The sequence below is a fragment of the Ambystoma mexicanum genome, chromosome 2p (assembly GCF_040938575.1).
Source record: "Ambystoma mexicanum isolate Mex_15411 chromosome 2p, UKY_AmexF1_1, whole genome shotgun sequence".
In the NCBI taxonomy this organism is placed as follows: domain Eukaryota; kingdom Metazoa; phylum Chordata; class Amphibia; order Caudata; family Ambystomatidae; genus Ambystoma; species Ambystoma mexicanum.
In genome coordinates, this window is record NC_090923.1 from 591,398,854 (window position 1) to 591,422,101 (window position 23,248).

A 23,248-nucleotide genomic window follows, 5' to 3' on the forward strand; every position below is an offset into this window, starting at 1 on the left:
CAAGCGGTATCGCTTTCTTAGCTTCTTGCATTCCAAGCCTATTTACACATGTTTGATAGGTTGGTTGTTCTCATCATGTCTGGTAACACGTTTCTTTGTTTTTAGTCTCCTTCCTGTGTTCATTACATCGATTTGTATAACAGCTTGTTCTATCGTGCCATGTTCAATAGCTGACTTTGCTTTGCTCACGAGCTGGTTCGGGCCACGGTCTGTTCCATTGGCCCTCCATTAAGGCTCTTGGGGTTTCTTCGTGGACTATATGTAGGTTCTCCTCATTTCGTATCATTGGCTGATACGGCTGTCTGATAGGGTACCGTGCTGCCCAGGGTTGTCTGGTTATGGGCGCTTCAACAGGTACAGATCTTCTAATATACACTGGGCAGAGTCCCAGTGCAACTCTCTGCTGGTTCATTTGTTCTTCACACGTCACGTACTTTGGCGAGTACCTTCCAGGTACCTCGAAAGGAGGGGCAGTGGTGTAAAACATGTCTGGGACCTCCTTTACAGTCCTCTTCCTTGCAGTGTATGGGATCTTTCCCCCAAATGCTGAGCTAGGGGGGAAAAGGTGGGGAATTGAGGTAACGGGCCCTAGTGCACGCCTTAAGTACGATCGCCGGAGTCATCGCTGGCGTTGTGGAGGGACATGGTTGCAGCAGGAGGAATTGAAGACTATTTTGAGCCGCACTATGCCCCCTGTTGAAATGTTCTGTGCAGCTGACACTGAGGGGATAATCTATCAAGATAAGGAATCTCTGGGGGAAGAATGCCAAGAAAGAACACCAGTAAGTACTTTATGCTTCAATTGATTGCATTCTACCACTGATTTCTTATCTTGATAGATATCCATCCCTCGTGGTCGGTCACGCCACTCCTGGACACCGAACATGTCTTGAAGTTGTTTGACGTATGTCTTGAAGTTGTTTGACGTACTAATTGGATGCACTATGCCTCCTTTCCTCAGTTCCTTTTTTCTGCGCGCTCAGCATGCTACTCGGAACATGACTCAATCTTACAATCTTGTAAATCCAATTGTTGCATCAGAATGTCGGGGTAGCAAAACCGTCAACATTGAAATGCTGCAAGGACTGCAACTCTGACATTTCCCTCACTGACCTGCACACTATTTGTGTGTGGTGTGTCGGCATCAGACACAGTACGAGTGTCTGGCCATGAACCCGATGGCTTTGAAGGAGCGTTTGTTGAAACTAGCACTTGCCAGACCCCCTTTAAAGTCACCAGCTAGGACAGTCACGAAATCCTCAGGGAATGAAACCGCTTGGGCATGCGCCTTAAAAAGTTGAATTAAACAGTTGCACTCTCGCAGTGAGTCCCACCACTCTTCCTCGTCAACTCGCAAAAAGAAGCATAGATTGAGACCCCACACCTTTTCATCTGACAACAGTGGTAAATCCTACCCTGAACGGCAGCTGATGCAGGTGTTTCAGAAGGCTGCAGCTAGTACGCCTTCGGCCTTGACCCTGCTGGTGAGTTTGGCACTGACCATTCCGGGTTCATCCGGTACGAAGGTAGCCAAGGAAGGTCCAATGACCTCAAGCTCAACCTTGGGAATAAAACCTGCTTCAGCGCTGATATTGCCATTGGTGCCCGCTTCAGGTCACATGGAGATTCCCTGTCCGTCAGAGATGCCTGGGGATCTAGGCTACGCGGCCGGCTATGAACCAATTACCAAACTTGATGACGGACCAGGCAGGCTTACTGGAGTTGGCGGATGGCCTCCATGACACGGGTGGACTTGACACATCCCCAGACGATGAGCTGCAGCATGCACCACTGTATTTCTATCCCAATGCCCAGTACTGAAAGGCCGGTGATAAGGAGCAATGGCCGGGAGGATAGCTCAGGGGCAACACGCTCGCCTTGGAAACAAGACGATGCGGAGCAACGCAGATCCCGGGTCTGGCTTAGAAACCTCTGGGTATTAAGTGCATTAAAAATAAACCAATTAAAATGAAAAATTAAGGTGGTCCTTATGCCCGGTTTCGGGACTTCACTGAAACCGCTACTGCAGTACCAGCTGACTTGACATCCTCGACCAAGGGCCGCAATCGGAACAAGTTCTACCATTCAATGCTGCCCTCGTGGACCCCATCTGCGGTCGATGCAGAACTAACAAAAATAATACAAGCCAGCACAGGGCGATCTCCCATTTCTGACAGCCCATCCTAACCCCGAGGGACCAGTGGTGCCAACCGTAACAGTGAACTCGAGGCTGTCGACCCCCACTTGGAACCTTCCCATGGAAAGGGAGTTGAAGAAGGTCCACGCATTGGCGAAGGTGGTGTTCACCTCGGGGAGCATGGAACTGAAGGTGGTTAACACGCTTGGTGCCTTTGGCAAATAATCTCACATATTGTGAAACACTATCCACGAAGTAGACGACAATTTATCGGAAGGCAAGATCAGGGACGACTTCCTTGACATTGTCAGGGATGGAAAATAAATTGCATCCCAGGTACTCCATGCTGGGCTGGACGCCTTGGCCTGTGTGGGTCGTGCCATGGGCACATGGAAGGTGCTCCGCAGGTCAGCCTACCTTAGGAGCTCTGGGTCTTCGCTGACTGTCCAATCGAAGCTCCTTAATCTGGTCTTTGACTGGCAATATTTGTTTGGGTCGAAAGACGGTGAGTATCTGGAAAAATGTAAAGAGACAAAGCTGACCGTGAAATCGCTGGGACTGACAGTGCAGCAAGCAGGCTTTCTCTCTTTTATTTTTATTATTAGAATTCCGATAGATACAATGCAGAAGTAACATTTTATGAAAGCCAATTTACAGCATGACATTGGAATTCCGCTTTTTAAAAGGATTTAACTGTTTGCTTAACACAGCCGTTTTAACTTTCGAATGGAGAGTGCGAGAGATGGAACCAACAAACGAAGAAAAAAAAAACAGCCAGGAAAGTAACATTATGAGACCAGTGGTATCATTTCTTTCCCGGCGCCCGTGAATGGGCAATTACCGAGTCATTACGGCCCTACCGGACCCGTTAAATGCCCATTTGCGGGCGCCAGAATAAAATGCTTCCCCTTCCCATTTGAGCCCAATACTGACAGGTCGGATGCACTGCTCGCGGGTGCCGGTATGGCCGCCAGGTCAGACCTGGCGGGCGGGGAAGGCACCTGCAAGCAGAACTCGTAGTTTGCTGGTCTGGTAACAACGGTACTGGCAAGCTTACCGGTACCGTTGTTACCAGACCGGCAAACTTATAATGCGGCCCATTGCCTTTGGCGTGGTGCCTAAGCTTGACCGCCCTGTAGATCTCCTGCGGTGAATTCAGACTTTGTTAGTTCATGTTTTAATCAGGTGTTTCAAGAGAACGGTTGGAAAAACATTTGTTCTTTATCTGTCACATGTAAATGTAAAGCGCTCTATAAATTTAATAAATACAAATACATGTTCCAAGAAAGGCCCTTCATATATGTGAGAATTCCGCCACTAGTGCTGATAGTTTCTCCATCCTCATCAATTCCCACATTTTCACCCACCAATAAGCAATGTACGGTCCCTCTGCTACCTTCCAAAAGCACACGCGGGTGATTCAGGCTGCCATCAGTAGTTGAGAGATTAGGTCGTCCCTAGCTCCGGACATAGGGAAGGAGCCATCATCGGGAGTGTCACCTAGCAGTAGGACCAGCGGGTCCATGGGGAGCTGGGTGCCCGTAATCTTTCATTTTAGAGCGAACCTCCAGCCAAAATGATTATATTATAGGGCAATGCCACCACATGTGAGAAAGGTTACCAAGCTGCCCACATCCATGCCAGCATATATCAGAGTAGGTGGCGTCCATTGCGTGCAAGCGCTGTGGGGAGAGATACCAACCTACGCACAACTTGAGCACCCCCTCCTTCACCAGTGGGCAGCACAAGTTTTTATGAGCTCTAGTCCATTTCTCTTTTGGCTTTAGGGGAAGAGGCTTTGGAGAGACACTATACCACCTTCCCTAGAAGGGCACAGCTACCTCATGCACAGCAGGGGCAGCACAAGTTGCCATGGCCAGGGAAAAGCAGAGGACCAGCTAAAGGCCAATCCACCTGCCCCTCAATGTTGGCAGCACCCGCCTTTCAGAAACCTCTTCTCCCCATGTCTCTCCAGTTGGAGAGAGACTCACTCTCCAGGCTCATAGGAAAATGGGAGTAGATCACTTCCGACACCTGGGTCCTCCAGTTGGTGGAACAAGGCTACTGCCTACCATTCATCAGATGACACCCGGACAGACCTCCACCATCCTTCCGGAATGGGAACTTCAGAACGAACTGCAAGCTTTTCTCTTGAAGGGTGCCGTGCAGGAGGTGCCGACCGGAGAGAGAAGCTCAGGTTGGTACTTCAGATACTTTTTGGTTACCAAGAAAGGGGGAGGGCTCCGTCCCATCCTGGACCTCAGGGACTTGTACAAGTTCCTTAGAAAGGACACGTTCAGGATGGTGACGTTGAGGGACATTCTCCAGGCTTTGCAATTCCAGGGCTGACTGGTGTCACTGGACCATCCACATGCCTATCCACAGGTGATTACTGAAGTTCCTCATTAGGGACACACATTATCAGTTCAAGGTGCTCCCTTCTGTCCTGACCTCCGCACCCAGAGTGTTCATCAAGCTGACGGCAGTGGTGGCAGCCCACCTCAGGAGATCCCACATCTTTGTATTCCCATACTTTGATGACTGGCTGATCCTCGGATGGTCCCAAGAGCAGGTTTCGAGGCACCTTGAGGTTACTTGCTCCCAGCTACACAGTCTGGGCTTCTCTCTAGAAAAGTGATGGGTAAAAGGTTTTGAATGAATCTGAACCACTGGCATTACTCTGGACAATCTTCCACCCCACCGTTTTCTAGCCCGTTCTGCGCCATTGCAAAAGGGGTCCAGCCATATTCAAATCAGTCAGGTACTGCCACCAATGGGAGTGGCCCTGCCCAAACTGCTAGGCCAGGTACCCTCTGCACAGAAACAAAAGCAACCACAGACATGTTTCTGCCTTGTTGGGCCTTCCCAGTGAGGTGCAGAAGTCACAGGTTACACAGGCACAGAACTTTCAGTTTATCAAAGTGGTCCTGGACATTTAGGAGGGGAAGGACCCCCTCGAACAGAGAGTCTCCAACATTCGGCACTTGCATGTTCTGAATGCTCACAAGGCCTAATAGGTCTGCTTCCATTATTTAATTGTTATATTAGTTTCATTCCCATGTTCCCTCCCTGTTGCCCTATGGGCGCTTTGAAACACAATTTACTTGATGTATAAGCACCTTACAAATGCAAAATAAAATAAATAAATGAATTACACAAATGATCATCCTGTTCTGCAATTCCAGCAGCCATTCACTGTCTGCATGACTGTGCCTATTAGTCTTTATGGCATCCTGTATTTTTCAAGTGCAGGAGCCAGTGGTCGCAGTACTCGGGTGAGATGTCGGATGTGTTTTGAGTGTCGACATCAGTTGTCGATAACCTGGCTTGACGGGGCAAAAGGACCAATATGTTGGAGGGAGCCATTCCGGGAACCTTGATGGAGCTACAGCTGATCATGGATGCCTCCTTGATGGCCTGGGGACCCATTGCGGACCCCACCAAGTCAACGGATGTAGCTCTTTGAAGGAAAGTTGTTTCCACAACCTTATGGAGTTGCAGCTAGACAGATGGCGCTGCCAACTTTTGCTCCTTCCCTACAGGGGAAACATATCCTGCTCCAGAGAGACAACACAGTGACCATGCACTACCTCAGCAAGCAGGGGAAGTGAGGACATTACCCCTGTGCAGGGAGGTCATGCAACTATAGTCCATTTGAGCCTTTTCATTCCACATCCATCAGACTTCTCACACTGAAGACTGCCTTTCTGGTGGCGATCAAGTCAGTGAGGCGGGCCAGTGAGCTGCATGCACTCTCTTGTAAGTCCTCTTTACTGACTTTTTTACAAGAGGAAATTTGCCTTGAAGGTGCGTCCCAAATTCGTACCAAAAGCGGTATCAGAACTTCACTTAAACCAAAGCGTGGATCTTCCAGTGTTTTACCCTCACCCCTCCAAGGACAAGGAGAGGCTTCACAGGTTGGATCCCAAGAGGGCACTGAGTTTTTATCTGGCCAGGACAGGTACCTTCACGAAGAACGATCAGTTGTTTGTGGCCTTCTCACAATCCAGGTTGTGCCGGGTGGTTACCAAGCAGACCATTTCCTGATGGATTGTTCTGTGTGTATCTGAGTGTTATTAGAATGCGGGTAAGGCGGTGCCTTCAGGTCTGAGGGATTACTCGATGAGCAGGGTGACTGCTTCCTTGGCCCTCCGGAGAGGGGTGCTGGTAAAGAGACATGTGCTGGGTAGTGACTTGGTCGTTGTTGCACACGTTCGCCAAGCACTACAGCATGGACAACGCCAAAGAGGCATTTTCCAGCTTTAATACAGCTGTGCTACAAAGTTTCCTGGTTTCACTTCATTCCATCATCATAGAGCACACTGCTTTGGTAGTCTATCACAGATTCATGCGGGAGAATGCAATTAATTGAAGGAGAATTTACTTACCGGAAATGTTCTTTCTATCGATTCTTCTCTTACAGATTCATCATTGCCCTCCTAGCCTGCCCCGTTTGGATGGAAGCTCATGATGTTTCGGTGAAGTGCTGCTGTCATGCTTGTAGATGTGCATGGAAGAAGTGGGCTTTGTTTCATTAAAAAAAGAACATGTTTTGATTTGGCTTGTTATTGGTTGCCAAATTTAGTCACAGAGTGGCTTCATGCCTCCCTTTTTCGTGCTTAGTAGAGGTTTTTTATTTTTAGGCCTCTTCCGTTTAGCACATTCTTTTTCTCGCAGGCTGAGCCCTGGGGTAAAAAGGTGGGCAACTGAGGTAAGGGGGCATAGGACATCCTTTTGGTACGACGTTCGACGTCATGGCTGGAGTCGAATGACGTGGCTGAAAAGGAGGGAGTCGAGAGACGATGTTGTGCTGCACTATGCCCCCTGTCGAAATTTTCCAAGCAGCTGCAGCTGGCTGGATATCTATTAAGATGAGGAGCTGTGGTAGAATAATCCATAGAAAGAACCTTACTGGTAAGTAATTTCTCCTTTTGCATCATTGCTCACAATATTCTACCTTCTTCCTGAGCCTTCAAAGTAACAAATTGTCATTATGTATTTAATCTTTAGATTAACCAGGACACAACATTGACCAATCATGTACCTCTGTTAAAGAAGAGCCTTGAGATTTTTGTGTACAGAGTTAAAGCCATGCTGACCCTCAACAACTGCCAGGAGGCATTCTGGTTGGGCAACCTCAAAAATAGGGACCTCCAGGTGAGCACTTCGAAAGTCTAATCAGATAAATGTTCACCACTCCAAAAGCAGTGAAAAAAATGTTTATTTGATATCTTATTCTTACCGATTCTTTTATTGTGAATTATTTTAAGTCTTTTGGGGGTGTCAGACTCCATACAAAATCCTTTACACTGGAAGTGACATCATGTATGCTTGGCCCTATGTCTATGAATAACTCAACAACTGAAAACAATACTTTAAAAAAAAGGAAATGAAGGTTATATAACCTACTAAACAGTGAAGTTTACAAACATTGGGAATGCCAACTATGAGGTTACTACAAACAATGTGCCTGAAACATTTGCCAAATAAAGGCTGTCATCACACCACCAATCAAACCTTAACTCGGAGTACAAAACCGATTCACAAGACTCACTGAGCTATACGTTGATCTAAGCCACCTAATATTTAAAGCAAGTGTTGTGAAGTAGTGGTGTAGTGCAAGTTAATGTTGGATGTATACCGTAGTGTGCTGGATGTACTTTATAATTGTGAAATATATATATATATATATATATATTGTTTTGTAAATTTCTTTTTATTAAATTTTGACAACATGAGGGCGAAGCCCTCTAGCAAAACAATAGGCAACATGTCATACTCCCCCCCCCCCTTATTTCCACCTCCAGCCCCCTCCCTTTTGCAAGTGGATTCTCATTTTAGGCAGATGTAGGTTTAAACTGTGTTCTCGTGTGTATGTTCTTGACCGTGTGGCCTGCAACCTTATCGTCCTTGCCCACATGGGGTCAATGGCGCCCCTCCTGTTTTTGAATGTTGGGAGGCTGGGATGATTCCTCCTTACAAACCACTTGCCCTGTTTCCCTTCACTGAAACATGTTATGAAACTGTGTAACCATTCCGTTTCCACCGAGGAGCTACCTCCATGGATTGCTGCAGAGATCTTTTCCATGAGATATATGTCTTTGGCTATATTAGACCACTCCTGCAGTGTGGGGAGGAGCCCCCTTTTTCAATGTCTGGCCTGGCAACCTTGTGCCGCTAATAGTAGAAAATGTACCAGGGGTGAAGACTTGTCCCACTCATTGTCACACCTCTCCAACTCAAAACAGGACAAACAAAGGGTCCTAACTGTGCGCTCCCTCCACCCCCCCCTGCATCCCTAATCCACCTCAAGACCTCAGTCCAGAACACCTGCACCCTGGGACACGCCATCCACATGTACCAGTAGTCGGCTATGGCGCTGCACCCATGCCAACAGTGGGGATCCACAGCTATGAACATTCTCGACAGGCGCACTGTCGTATTGCCATCGATGAAGCAGTTTTATCACATGCAACTTGTACTGGCATGAGATCGAATTCTTGAAGGTTCGTTTACACAAGCAGTGCCACAGGTTGTCTCCCGTTTCCATGTCCAAGTCTCTCTCCCATTGTGCTCGAAGCCCTCTATTGACCCCCTCCCCGTGTTCAAGCAGTGCCCCATGGAGGCATGAGATGAGGCCTTTCATATCTGTGTATCCATCTAGAACCTTCTCGACTGGAGTGAGCTCCCTTTTAATGCACTTCTTCCATTTCTCATACATGAATATCCCTTTTGGCCTAAGGTGCCTCCTCAAGCTTCTAAATGATAAATTCCCTCTTTTGTACAAGTTGGCCCACCCTGTTGGGTCCCGCCTCAAACCAGGGCTGATAGTGCTCAACTTCAGATATTTCATCCCTAACCTGCGGTGCCCAGATGTGACTCATGGGAGAGGGCCGGGTGGTGTTTCTCTCCCCCTTTCCCTCCAAAGCTAGGACTTCCCAGAGGACCCCCAGAATCGGATGATCTCTAATACATCTCGGAATGCTGTTCCTTGGGACCCAAAGCCATTCCTCCACCGTTGCCTGGAGCAGGTGTTGGTTTTCCAGAAACACCCATTGTTTATCTGGATCCTCCCTCAAGTGCGGGACCAAAGCCCTAAATTGAGCCGCCCTATAATACATCATCAGGTCTGGGAGACCTACCCTTCCCTTCTCCTTTAGGAGAATGAGCGTCCCATATCTCACCCTGGGCTTTTGACCCTGTTGTGAAATATTTTATGTAGACTAAGTGTTTGCAATTTCCTTCACATTGGCATTCTGAAAATGTGTTGACTTTTTTATAAGTAGTAACCTTAGCTCACTTTAAAAAGACCTTTTTGCTCCATCTTTGTTTTTTAAGTGCATATTGTATAAAACTCAGTGTGGATGTGTGTTAGAGAGACAGATATTGTGTCATCCCAATCCTGCACAATGTTAACAAAACGAATTATAATGTATTGTGTCTGCCAATGCATCTCTCATCTTGGATATATTCAGCAGTGTCAGCTAAATCACTGAATAATTTGTCCCAGTCCCAGCAATGGGGTAAACTGCAAGCTCAGTGGCAAGATCTCCCAATGCCATGGCTCCTCGTCACCAGACAGCCCTCGCACCCCCCACCCCCACCTCAGTTCCTTTTGCCGACACACTCTGCACTCTTCACAAAACCCATCTCAAATTGTTGCTCCTCACTGAAATTGTCAGAAGTTAATCTCAAAATGGCGACACCTAGGACGTTGGAGCTCAAGCATTGCACAGACTGAGACTCCCAAGATGTAGGCCTGCACCCGTACACCATTTGACCATAGTGTTTGTGGACAGAGCACAATGTTGGAGAGTGTGGTTCTTGTCAATCGATGATGTGAAAGCCCCTAAGAAAGAGTACAAAACAATTGGCCTTGGGAAGACTCCAGTATGCTACCAGGAGGCAGCCCCAAAGCCATATATGGTCCTTCTAACCTACAACCATTCAGAGAAAGGGAACATAGCCAGGGCTTCTCAGGACTTTGAGAAATAAGGGGGTAAAGTAAATGAAACCAAGAGGCCACCAGTGGCCATCTTGCCTTTGTGCAGGTATCCATTGATTCCTTTGGCAGGCCCTGGGTATCCAAAAAAGGGAAGATACCCAGAGTGACTGTCATTACAGCATGTAGCTGCCACCAGCCCATCCCCTGCTCTGTGGGCAACAGACATGTGCCAGAAAACATACACTAGTACAGGTATGTTCCCCTACCCATGGGTGCCCTACGGGTATCCAATGGGTACTTTTCCAACAAGAACAAAATAAAGAGCTGCCCTGCCAGGCGTGCAAACTGGTCTCCTTGGCGGAAAATAAGCAAAACACACAGTTTAACTAGGTAGAGGACAAGGACGCCCTGTCCCTCTAATGCATTTCGAGCATAACAGTGGTGTTCTTGCGTCCTCCCTACTCGAGGTGTATGTACTGCTTTGGGAGTCGATCATAGATGAGGAATCTGTGGGAAGAAAGAATCCATTAGAACAAATTGCTTACCTCTCGGTAATTTTCTTTCTGATGGATGTTCCTCCCATGGATTTCTCACCCTCCCTACCTGCCCCTCTTTGCAGGATGCTCGTACACCATCGCTTCTATGGTTCTTCAGCTTCGAGTGCTAGGAAAAAGGGTAGACGTAGGTCACAGGGCGTGGCACCGCTATATATATATTGACCCTGACTTCAGGACCGGTGCGGGGCACGTAGAGGCCTCGGTGTCATGATCACCAGTAAAGGCCACTCAACACTCACCAGTAAAGGCCACCCAAACACTCCCCATAGTGGTGCATGCTTTAATCAGATAGGGGGAGGCTGGACTACACTAATGCGCTCCTGGTGCTTGCTGCAAGCCAAACTTTCACTATTATGAGGTACGTGTCCATTCAAGCATCAGTATTCCAGATCAGCTTTTCTCCTAAGATGGCCACTGTGTTTGCCTTCTAGCCTTTCCACCCAACATAGCTGCCTGAAGACCCACAGTCAAGGACACGTTGCAGTGTCTGTGCCCTCCTTCATTGCTTCGCGTTCTTCTGCTTTTGTAGCTTAACGCTTACCAACCTGTTCTCCAGTGTCACAGACTTCCTATCCGGATCCAGGCCACTCTGGCGGCTACGAACGGTACCTGCAAGAACAAAGACAGCGTTAGTAAGTGCCTCTACAGTCACACTGTAGACGACTTGAGCACCTTAGATCTTCTCGGCAATGCTTAAATGCTCCGCTCCCGCAGAGGCCAGGTCCATGCAAGCAGCTGGAGAACGCCCAGAACGATGATAAGAGAATGCTACGGAGCACAAAGGTTAACAGGCAATCGGCGACCGAAAGGAGAAGTTGAGACACAACCTCAGAAAAGCAGGAATCAAACAAGGCAAAGGAAGCAAAACTAAAGCTGGAAACAAACTAAGGTAAAGGCAAGAGAAAGAGACTGACTCAAAGTAAGAGACTAGAAACAGGAAGAATTAAGGCAAAAGCAAAGACAAGAAAGACTGAAGGTGCGAGCAGAGCAGGAGCAAAGCAAGAGACTGGAAAGCAGAAGACCACAACACATCTGGCGAGCTACAGCCGGTCTGAGCAAGCAACCTGCTAGTGAAGTTACTAGCAACGGATGTGTTCAGGAACTTAACCTCCACGAGCCGCACCCAACAGGTGAGTTCAGCCTTCCCTGGGGGGTGGGTATGCTAGTGGAAGAGGCAGGCAGGAGGGAAACACAACTGACATCTATGTTTTGGTCCTAGGAACCGACACGCTAGCAAGACTACAGACCAACCCTGGGGTAGCAGCACCCAACATTCCCTCTCCTCTCACCTTAAATCCGGTGGTGGTTTGTAATGCGCTACAAAGGTTTTGGGTGGTGAGTAGCGTGGAACACTCATCGGAGGATCCAGGTGCTCCCGCAGAGTACCAATGTAAGGGTTACAGAACGCCAAGCCTGCGTTGAACTCTCTGCCCGAGCGTCATGGGTTCCCCAAAAATGGATCAGTTTGCAAATCTTGTAGAAGAGCTCAGGTCTCAAGTCCATGCAGCCCCCTCAGAAACAAACGCACTTTAGCGGGAAATGGTGGTAAACCGTGACAGCACGGAGGAGCTGGCTTGGCAGTTACTACAAACACAAGCAGGACACGTCACGTTGCCTGGATCGACACCCCCAGCTAACCCACCTGCATCAGCTCTGTTCCAAGTAGTCGTTCCAGGCTCAGTTAACTTAGCCCCACCGGAGCGATTTTTTGGGGAACCTGATACGTTCGCTGTTTTCGTGAATCAGTGTAGGATTCACTTCCTTTGTAGGCCAGCTGCCTTTCCAGACGATCAGTTTAAGGTAGCATTTGTTTTATCATACCTAGGAGAATGCTGCAAACTGGTCAATTCCGTTGGTCAGTGGTCGAAGTGAGCGGGAGCGGCTGGGAGTGGTGCTCCTCTACTTTTTTAAATAAGTTTTACAGCTCCTATACTTTTATTTTAAAAAGAAACCGTTCCGGAACTGTTTCGTTTTAAAATAGCAGTGTAGGAAGAGGTTGAAACTTGCCCTTTCAGTGCACTGCACTGAACATTCCCCTAAAGAGCAGGCGCATGTGTTTGGGGGTTTGTATTGTGTGTGGGTGGGGGCAGGGCGATGGGGTTTGTGAAGAGCGGGGCAGGCAAGCAGGGAACATAGTTCCACTACTTCTTTTCTTACACTTCGACCACTGCCATTGGTAAACCGAGACAACCCTATCGTGCTCAACTTCCCTGCATTCCAACAGCGGTTGGAAAAGCTTTTTGCCCGCAAAACTCATTGACAGGCCCTTGACAATGTGTTACTGTTCTTACGTCAAGGCACTCAAGACCTCCTGGCCTACATAGCAAACTTTAACAGGCTGGTGGCTGTAACAAACTGGCATGAAGACAAAAGGACCACATTATTCCATAGAGGGCTCAGAGGGGAACTTAATGATGTCCTGGCCCAAGTAGTCAATCCGCCTGTGGGTTGTTCTGAGTACATAGATTTGTTTCTGCAGTTGGACCACCGGTTGCAAGATCGACGAGCCGACCGTGCCCGATTCGAATGGTGACCACTGTACATTCATCCCAAAGAGAATCCAGTCTGTCGCACAGAAAATCACCCAGTACCCATGCATATAGGTGGAATACGAGGTCCGCTAACCAGGTAAGAGAAGGAGAACCAAAGGCAGCAGCAATTGTGTTTGTACTGTGGCAAGCCAGGCCACTTCCTATGTGACTGTCCAGTAAAGCTGCCCAGAAAGATGGTGGGGGCGGTAGAAAAGATTAACACTTATGAACGGTCCTCAGAAAACTCCACAGCCCGACAAGAGTCTGTGACCCAGTGCGCAGAGGATGTTGTGCTACTCTGCCAGGATGGTCTTCAGGAGAGTATCTCTTTCGACCTCATCAGTGCCCCACAGTTCCAGATTATTCTGGGGATGCCCTGGTTAGAGTCCCACAATCCCAGCATAGATTGGCGTGCTAGAACCTTGACTTTCTCCACGACTTGTGTGCATATGTGCTACAGCAGGGACGTCCCCAAGGAACAGCCAAGATATTTTTGTTGGTTTCGGGCATCACAGGGGTGCTTGCACCATAATATATGGAATACCTGGATGTGTTTCATAAGGTACAAGCCAACACACTACTACCACCCCGGTCATACGATTGCCAAATAGACCTCATTCCAGGCTCACAAGTTCCTTGCAGTTGCTTCTACGCACTGACCGAATAGAACGCCCACCTTAGGACATATCTGGATCAGTACCTGGCCAACGGCTTCATTGGTCAGTTTAAGTCACCCGCAGCATTGCCTCTCTTCTTCGTCCCAAAGAAGGATGGGGGCCTGCGCACCTGCATAGATTATAGGGCCCTGAACCAAAACACAGTGAAGAACAGGTATTCGTTACCCCTCATACCAGTACCAGTACTTTTCGATCAATTGAAAGATGCCAACATATACACTAAATTGGACCTTAGAGGGGCTTACAACTTGGTGTGTGTCAAGAGCGGGGATGAATGGAAGACCACCTTCCGCACCAATTTTGGACTCTACGAGTACCAAGTGATGCCGTTCGGGTTATGCAATGCCCCAGCAGCGTTTCAGTACTTCATGAATGACGTCTTACGTGAACTTCTGGATGTCTGCGCAATAGTGTATATCGACAATGTCCTGATATACTCCAACAAAGCACAGGAGCGTGTGCGTCACATAAAGGCAGTGCTCGAGAAGTTGCGCCAGCATAAATTATATGCAAAACTAGATAATTGCACCTTTCACGTTTCGGAAGTAGAATTCTTGGGATATGTATTGACACCTCAAGGAGTCCTCATGGACAACCGTACGGTCGAAGCGATCTTCCAATGGGCGTCACAAATTTTTATCGGCATTTCATTCCTGGTTTTTCCCACCTGGTGCACCCGATCACTGTCTTGCTCTGCAAAAATAAGCCATTTGTCTGGGCCCAGGAAGCTGAGCAAGCTTTCTTTGCCCTAAGGCATTGTTTCACCAGCGCACCAATACTGCAGCACCCAAAACCCGACCTCTTAATACATAGTGGAAACCGACGCCTCTAAAGTGGCCATGGGAGCAGTCCTGTCCGAACGGCATTGAACCACAGGGCAGACTCATCCAGTGGCATTTTGGTCTAAGATATTTTCCCTTGCCGATCTTAACTATGCTCTCACAGACAAAGAGCTGCTAGCAATTAAGGCTGCCTTTAAAGAATGGCACCATCACCTGCTAGGAGCAAGGTATCCCATTACAGTGATCACAGACCACCGAAATCTGCAATACTTGCGGACAGCCAAATCCCAATCATCTCAACAACTAAGGTGGGCCCTGTTCTTCACCGAGTATGACTTTGTTATTACTTACCGGCCAGGGGTACGCAACAGTAAGGCTGGTGCCCTGTCTAGTATTGGGTGCTTTGAGGAAGGAGACAGCGCCGATGCACCCCCTGAACCAGTGGCTATTGTTCCACCAAATAAGCTATTGGGCACCACGAACAATGTACCCTCATTCCTGGAGCAGCTCTACGAAGCAATCCAACAGATCATCTGATCAAGTTGGTCTCCCTATCACCACAGTTGGCTATACCTCCCAGACGCTGCACTGCAGACCTTGGTCCTAGCCGATTATCATAGCTCTTTAGTAGAAGGCCATCCATGTATCACAAAGACTCTTGCTGAAGTGCAGCAGTATTATTGGTGTCCTACATGGCGGAAAGACACAACACGCTATGTGACATATGCGCACAACATAAGACACAAATGAAAACCCTTGGCAGTGCCTCCAGCCCCATGGCACACAGTGTAACTGGATTTCATCACTGACTTACCTCTGTGTAACAGTTTTAACACCATCTTGGTAGTTGTGGATCTCTTTTCAAAAATGGCGCATTTCATAGCACTTAACGGACTTCCTAACGCAAGCACTTTGGCCCAAACATTCCTAAAGCAGATTGTCAGGTTACACGGGCTCCCGTCCATAGTCATCGTGGACTGGGGTAGTCCGTTTATATCGCAGTTCTGGAGGAGATGTTGTGCCATCGCCCAAATCGAAGTGCGACTGTCGACTAGCCACCATCCCCAAACTGACAGGCAGACCGAGAGGACCAACCAGACCCTAGAACAGTACCTCTGATGTATGCTTCCTCAAACAGACAACAACTGGGCCAACCTTTTATGGGTTGCTGAATACGCATACAACAACACGATTACATACTTCTACAGGTTACACTCCTTTCTTCCTATTGCATGGTAGACACCCTCGCACATCGGCCTATGATCCCCCGAAGCCTTGGGAATGCCAGCGGTCACAACCTTACATAATACGATCCAACAGATCTTGAAACAGGCCATGTTACACTTGCAAGCAGCCAAAGCAACCTACAAGAAATTCACAGACCAAAAAAGGAGGAAAACTCCAAGTTTTCAGGTGGGTGATAGGGTATGGCTGAACACCAAACACATCCAGTTGAAAGGGCACTGGAAGTTCCATCCAAAGTTTATAGGCCCCTATCCAATCTGATTAATCCGATGGCAATGAAATTAGCATTATCTTGATCTCTTCGCATAAACCCGGTGTTCCATGTTTCCTTACTTAAGCCAGTCCAACCAGGCACTCGTAGTACCATAACACCACCACCTTTGGTGCATGTCACTGATGAGCCAGAATATGAGGTGCGCAAGATCTTGGATTCGAAATTAACCCGGGGCGCCTTGTCTTACCTGATAGATTGGAAAGGGGATGGGGCACAGGACCGAACCTCGGAACCAGCTGCGAATGTTCATACCCCACGACTGGTCACCAGATTCCATCGAAGCCACCCATCCAAGCCCAGGCCCGGGATAGCGGAATACCTTAGGAGCAGCCTTGGTGGGGGGTGCTGTCATGTCACCAGTAAAGGCCACCCAAACACTCCCCATAGTGGTGCATGCTTTAGCCAGATAGGGGGAGGCTGAAGTACACTAATGCACTCCTGGTGCTCACTGCAAGCCAAACGTTCGCTATTATGAGGTGCGCGTCCATTCAAGCATCAGTATTCCCTACCAGCTTTTCTTCCAAGATGACCACCGTGTTTGCCTATTAGCCTTTCCACCCAACATGGCTGCCAGAAGACCCACATTCAAGCAGTCAAGGACACATTCCACTCTGTAGGGTGGGGCTGCCTATATAAACCGGGCCTCTGCCCTCCTTCATTGCTTTGCGTTATTCTGCTTTTGCAGCTTAACGCTTACCAACCTGTTCTCCAATGCCACAGACTTCCTTTCTGGGTCCAGGCGACTACGAACGGTACCTGCAAGAACAAAGACAACGTTAGTAAGTGCCTCTGCACTCATCATAGACCACGTGGGCACCTTAGATCTTCTCGGCAGTGCTTATACTTACAGTGCCGCTCCCGCAGATGCCGGGTCCATCCAAGCAGCTGGAGAACACCCAGAACAATGAGGAGAGAACGCTAAGGAGCACACAGGCTAAAAGTCAATCAGCGAACGAAAGGAGGAGTTGAGACACAATCTCAGAAAAGCAGGAAGAAAACAAGGCAGAGGAAGCAAGACTAAAGCTGGAAAGAGACTAAGGCAAAGGCAAGAGAGCGAGGTTGACTCAAAGTAAGAGACTGGAAACAGGAAGATATAAGGCAAAAGCAAAGGCAAGAGAGACTGAAGGTGCGCACAGAGGAGGAGTAAAGCAAGAGACTGGAAATCAGAGGACCACAACACATCTGGTGAGCTACAGCCGGTCCGAGCAAGTGACCCGCTAGTGAAGTAACTAGCAACAGATGTGGTCAAGAACTTAATCTCCACGAGCAGCACCCAACAGTTAGAGTCCAGCCTTCACCAGGGGGTGGGTCTGCTAGTGGAAGAGCAGGGAGGAGGGAAACACAGGTGACACCTATGTTTTGGTCCTAGGTACAGACATGCTAGCAAGACTACAGTCCAACCCTGGGGAAGAAGCACTCAACATTCCCACTCCTCTCACCTTAAACCCGGTGGTGGTTTGTAATGCGCTACACAGGTTTTGGTTGGTGAGTAGCGTGGAACACTGATTGGAAGATCCAGGCGCTCCCACAGAGTATCAAAGTAAGCGTTACACTCAGAGGGACAAGACACAGAGCTGCACTACCCCCCTCCTCCAGCACCCAAAATAATTCCAGAGAACAGCTGCGCTGGAACAGGGATGTCAAAGATGAGGAATCCATCGGAGGAACATCCATCAAAAAGAACATTACTGAGAGATAAGTAATTTATACTTTTGGGTTGGTGCTGGGACGAATCCCAGGATATTGTCCCTGCTTCCCTAGGTGGAGCCCCTTTTCATGAGGCCAGGGAGGTGAGGCCTCTACCCAATAGTCCCCCTGGGGGTGATACTCATCAGAAGAGACCCACCCCTGTGGGGCTGCGGATGACTTTTCTGGGAGAATGCAGTATACTCAAAATACATCCACTCCTCCTTCACCCTCATACCCTACACTGAGCCCTATAATCCCACATACCACATATACTTCTGTAGAGTCGAAGACTTGGCCACCACTGACAGTACTGGGACGAGGAAGAGTAGGAACTACCTATATAAATCATGTATAAAAACTGGGACGAAGAATATCACAAGAAACCCACTTGGAAGTAAAAGCCACTAATACTGAGACCCAGAGGAGGCGTAGCGCAATGCTGAGTACGCCGTGCAACCAACTTGTACGGCCCAGACATTGGGAGACCAGCCAACAAGTACAGAGAATAAAAAGGGAAGAAGGACTTGGTAAACAGTCAGTCTCCCCCCAGAGGAACCGCAGGTTAGAAGGACGTTTGGCTTGGAGATGGGGAGAGAATGCTGTCCAGGACTGAAGAGTTGCTTCAAAGACGTCCCTAATCGGTCAGCAGGCTGCAGACCGACGAGAGAACCGGAGGAGCAGAAGTGAGGGGAAAGCAAGTCACCTGGCAGCCCAGGCATGGAGAAAGTCTCCAGGCGCTCAGCCTCCTTGGCTGCGGAGCCGGCGCAACATGTGTATACCCTGCGGGGGAAGGCAACTGCAGGTTAGCGAATGAAACGGCATAGGTGCCCTGTGCTCATACCTGAGACCCAACAAGAAGTCGGAAGGAAGAAGGGACGTTGGGAAAGGCATGGGAATCCAGAGAAACAGGGTCTGGGACCCATATGAAAAACGGAAAGCCAAAGCAATAGGGTCTGGGACTCATATGAGAACCGGGGAGACCCGTGAAACCAGAGAAACAGGGTCGGGGACCCATGTGTAAGCCAGAGAGGCCTGGGAAGCCCTTGAAGAGGGGTCTAGAGCCCGCTATTCAGAAAGAAGGATGCCACTGACCTTCTACTTCCTCACAGTGCCTGGCTGTTTAGTAAACCATACCCCATGGCATTGTGAATTGTGGCAGCCTAAGAAGGCCGAGGGCAGAGCCATACCCCTTGGCATTATGAATTATGAAAGCCTGAGAAGGCCTGGGGAAGAGCCATACCCCCTGGCATTGTGAACTGTGAAAGCCTAAAGTGGCCAAGGGAAGAGCCATTCCTCTGGCATTGTCAAATGTGAAAGCCTGAGAAAAGTTGGGGGAAGAGGCAATACCCCCTGACATTGTGATTTGTGCGGTGTGGAAGCAGTGTGTTTGGTGTCGTGGTGGCGCTAAGACCCTTATTGTTTTGCCGGACTCGCGCGAAATCACAGTCTATATTCACTTTCACTGCCTGCTCTCAAGACTCGAGGATAAGAACACCTTGCATGCGCAGAGTGTAAGCAGTGTGTTTGGTGTCATGGTGGATCAAGGACACTTATCATCGCATTGCCTTGTTTTGCTCGACTTCCGCCAAATCACGGTCTGTTTTCACTTTCACTGCCTGCTCTAAAGACTCGAGGATAAGAACGCTTCACATGTATAAGCAGTGTGTTTGGTGTTTGCCGATTGGAGACTGGAACCTCCTAGAGCGAGCTGAAGTCCTAATCATCCCAAGCTACAGTGAGACGTTAATTGCTGTAATTTGGCTGTAGTTCAAGTCCAGTGTACATGTAAAGACATTGTACACCCACACCTCAATTGCATGTTTGAGACTTGTCCTTGTATAATCCTATTTGGGAGTGTGAGCTACCTCATAACCCTTATATGTTTGGTATAAAATAGGGGTCTGGAAGTGTGAGACATCGTATAACTAGCGCACAGCCCTCAGCCAACACTACAGACTTGTGTTTTAAGTTTCTCTGTGGATCAAATAAAAGCAGTCTTATTTTTTGATGCTGCCTGTTTTAAAATGGAAGCCATCAAATCGACTACCATATGTGAATTTCGCAGTGGCAAAACTCTGACTCGTTCAACTAAAGCGGACCAATATATATCCAACGCAAAGGTGCTGAATGCACTTAACTTACTTCTTCCTCCTTCCACTGATCTGACTCAGGACTGTTCCAATCTCTCCTATAACCCTGCAACTATGGCACCAATGAGCAAGGTCATAACAGCTTCATCATATGTAATTCATCAACCCCTGATCCATAATAGCATGAACACCTTGATCACTTCCTTTTTCCCCTCTGAAGGAAAAACTAAAACTGCGGTCAATTTGATCCAAGCATCTTTGGGAAACACAGGTACAAGTAAAACAACAGGGTACTATGCTGGAAGAGGTGGTAATGTGCGATAGTGAAGTTTCCGTGGAGCATAGTTTTTCAGACACCCCTGCAGACATTGTCACTGATTCTTCTTCTGCCACAGACTCCTTTTTTGACTCATCCCCCGTGCAAGCGCAGCCGAGACGCCTCTCTGCTTTGACTCCAGGACTGACTTGTCAGTAGAATTGTCCTTCGAATCAGACCCTGATCAAAATAAACCAGGTTCTGTGTATCCTAGTTTCTCTGTTTGAAAGTTTAAAGTCCGAAGTTAAATCAAACTCCGCAGCCCTGGAGTCTTTGCTGCTTAGGTTTGATAAAATAAAGTTACATATTGCAGCAAAGGAGTTCCTTTTTCTGCGAGGGGGCGGGCCTGACCTGAAGCCTGCAGGTGGTGATCATATAACAAATGCCAAGGCAACCCTCATATGGAATAAACTCCCCCCGGGGCTGAGATTGGAAGCTAATCATCTAATCTTCAGAAAGCAACTCAAGACATTCCTCTTTAAATAAAATTCCCACACACATCTCTGCCCCAAATGTTTATTACGTGTGATCCTGACTGTCCCGTCTTCATACTCCAGTCTGTCTTTATGTAAAGCGCTTTGATGCCTGCGGGCTGTAGCGCTATATAAACATATAAATAAATAAATAAATAAATAAAATGCTGATAATTTGAAGGGGGGGGGGGTGGCAGAGTTGAATCTAACCCTTAGATAGAGTCTGGGGATAGATCTAATTTTAGCTGGGGCATTGGTGGGAAATCTGGTGTTGCACAGCTCCCTAATGAAGATGAATTTATAGGGCAGGTTCCTCCTATTACATCTAACAAGAAATCCCCACCAGTGATCATATCCCACTCCGCGTCTGATGAAGACGTGTCATGTATGATTTCGTCACACCTGGTATCTATTGCTAACATTGATTCTGACACTGAGGCCACCTGCTCTGTTTCTTATGTCTCGTCCATCCCCAAATGTAACAACAACTGTCCATGCTAAGAACTCTAGACAGAAAAATGGTGTACAACAACAGAAAACTAAGAATTTACCCATTCAAAAAAAAAGTAATAACCAGTCATTAAAAAAGTTTTTCCATTCTTTCCTTAATCAACCTAAGGTGAAGGCAGTTATTACGAAAACTGTTCCCTCTACCTCTAATTCACATCAATCACAAGTTAAGGCAACTGTTACTTTAAATTCCCATACTACAAATAAGGGTCTGGATAATGTTGGGCCTGGTAAAACTAGTCTGATGGCTGAGAATCTCGGGGATTCTGTGCCTGAAGTAATCAAGCATGGCAAAGCTAAATCATGTTTTGCGAAGTATGTAGCAGATGTAGGTAAGTCTGATCAACCTGAGAATAGCCAACAAACAACCTACTGTGATGGTCTTTTGTGTGCTGAAGACATCTCTTTACCTGACAATATGGCAGTAACTCACTCTTTGGTACAGGTGGGTGGGTCTATATGAGATGAGCCTAATCCTATCGACCGAAACACTATACATAGGGGAATTTCTGCAACATCTGATCTGTTGCAACCAAACTCAACATCTGTTAAGGGTTTTTCTCTTGGAGCTCCGAGCAAAAATCAAAGTACCAATTATGTTCCCAATCTGAGTACCAGAGATTTTGGGATTAGGTATACGGTAGGCACCAATGTTTTAAGATCGCAAGGTAAACACTTCAATTTGACACAACATGGGTAGTTTGCAAATATGAGACCCATATCAAATCCTTTATGGAATCATATTTGAGGGGATATTACCGTAAACTCCTGAGTGACTCTGAGAAGAACTGCAATTCTTCTGTTTTTTTCAGCTTTACCGATGTTGGCTGGAATCTCCTCAATTGATTTACAAAGAGTAGATTTTATCGACCGTTCAAGAGCAGATCGCTCCATAGTCTTTGTTCAATTGAAATTAATTTGAGACTGTATTATGAATGAACGAGAGAAATTTAGAATCCTTGGGTTCGATGTATCGCAGTATTTGTGGTCAAATGAGCATGCTAATGACGTATGTGTGGGGCTGAAATCCAACATCTGAAGGACATGATTCAGACCTCTGAACAAACCAACAATTGGTCTTGGTTATTGAAAGCATCCCAACAAAAATGATCTATGCGCATCCTGAATGTATACAAGTGATCAAGACTTACCCTGATCTCTTGGAACACCAGAGTTCGTACACACCTTTTTTCAAACGCTGAATTGGGTAACAAGCTCCAAACCTTTATAGTTGTTGCTTTTCAGGAGACATGGTTGCTCGAAATACCAACTATGGACAGCTATCATGTATCTTGCCAATTGGCTAAGAGAGGGGCCATTGTATGCCGTTCAGGCGGCTTATTGAGAGGTGTTCGTTCTTGCCCTTCCATAGATGTAATTGGATCAAGGGAGATATGTTATGGTATTTTGGCTACCCATGTATTATCATTGAGTAGGGTTACCCTAGATTACCTGATTTTGAACGTATATTGGCATGACAAAATGGGTTCCATGTCATTTCATCACGGGATGTTTTTACGCTGGGTTTTTTACCGCGATTATTTTTACGAAAAAACCCATTGATATTTCTTAAAAATTATTTTTGGGGGGGTTCCTCCTTCAACCCTCCATTTTCTTTCATTTGTATTTATTCCCAAACACCCACACCCCATATATATAATTTACTAACCACCCCTAAAAAATGTGATGGTTTTTTTCAAAAAAGGAATTTGTGGCAAAAAACGCTGTGAAAAAACATCCCGCGATCAAAGGACATCGTACCAACAAAATGGGGGCTCTGGATTCTATATTGAAAATGTTGGCAAACTATCTAGAGGAATGTTGTTGCAGTTTCCTGTTTGGTCATATCATTTTAGCTGGGGATTTGAATTCCAACTGCATCACTCCACAATTGCTTGGTGACGTGGGAATGAAGGGATCTTGGGTAACCAATCAAATGGGAAATGGAAGCCGCTCGCTTAAGTGCTTGAACGGTCTAGGTTTGGAGATGTTGAACGATTATCATTCCACTTAAACTACAGC

General features: G+C 47.3%; 1 protein-coding gene across 5 annotated transcripts in view; it reads left to right on the forward strand.

Moving 5' to 3' along the window:
- Window positions 1–23,248, forward strand: part of FANCD2 (FA complementation group D2) — a 2,923,540-nt gene that overhangs the window by 2,815,838 nt on the left and 84,454 nt on the right. For all 5 annotated transcript variants that reach the window (XM_069644087.1, XM_069644091.1, XM_069644090.1 and 2 more), the window contains one exon: window positions 7,148–7,294. In XM_069644087.1, the coding sequence (XP_069500188.1) occupies window positions 7,148–7,294 (147 nt within the window). The remainder of the gene's footprint in view (window positions 1–7,147; window positions 7,295–23,248) is intronic.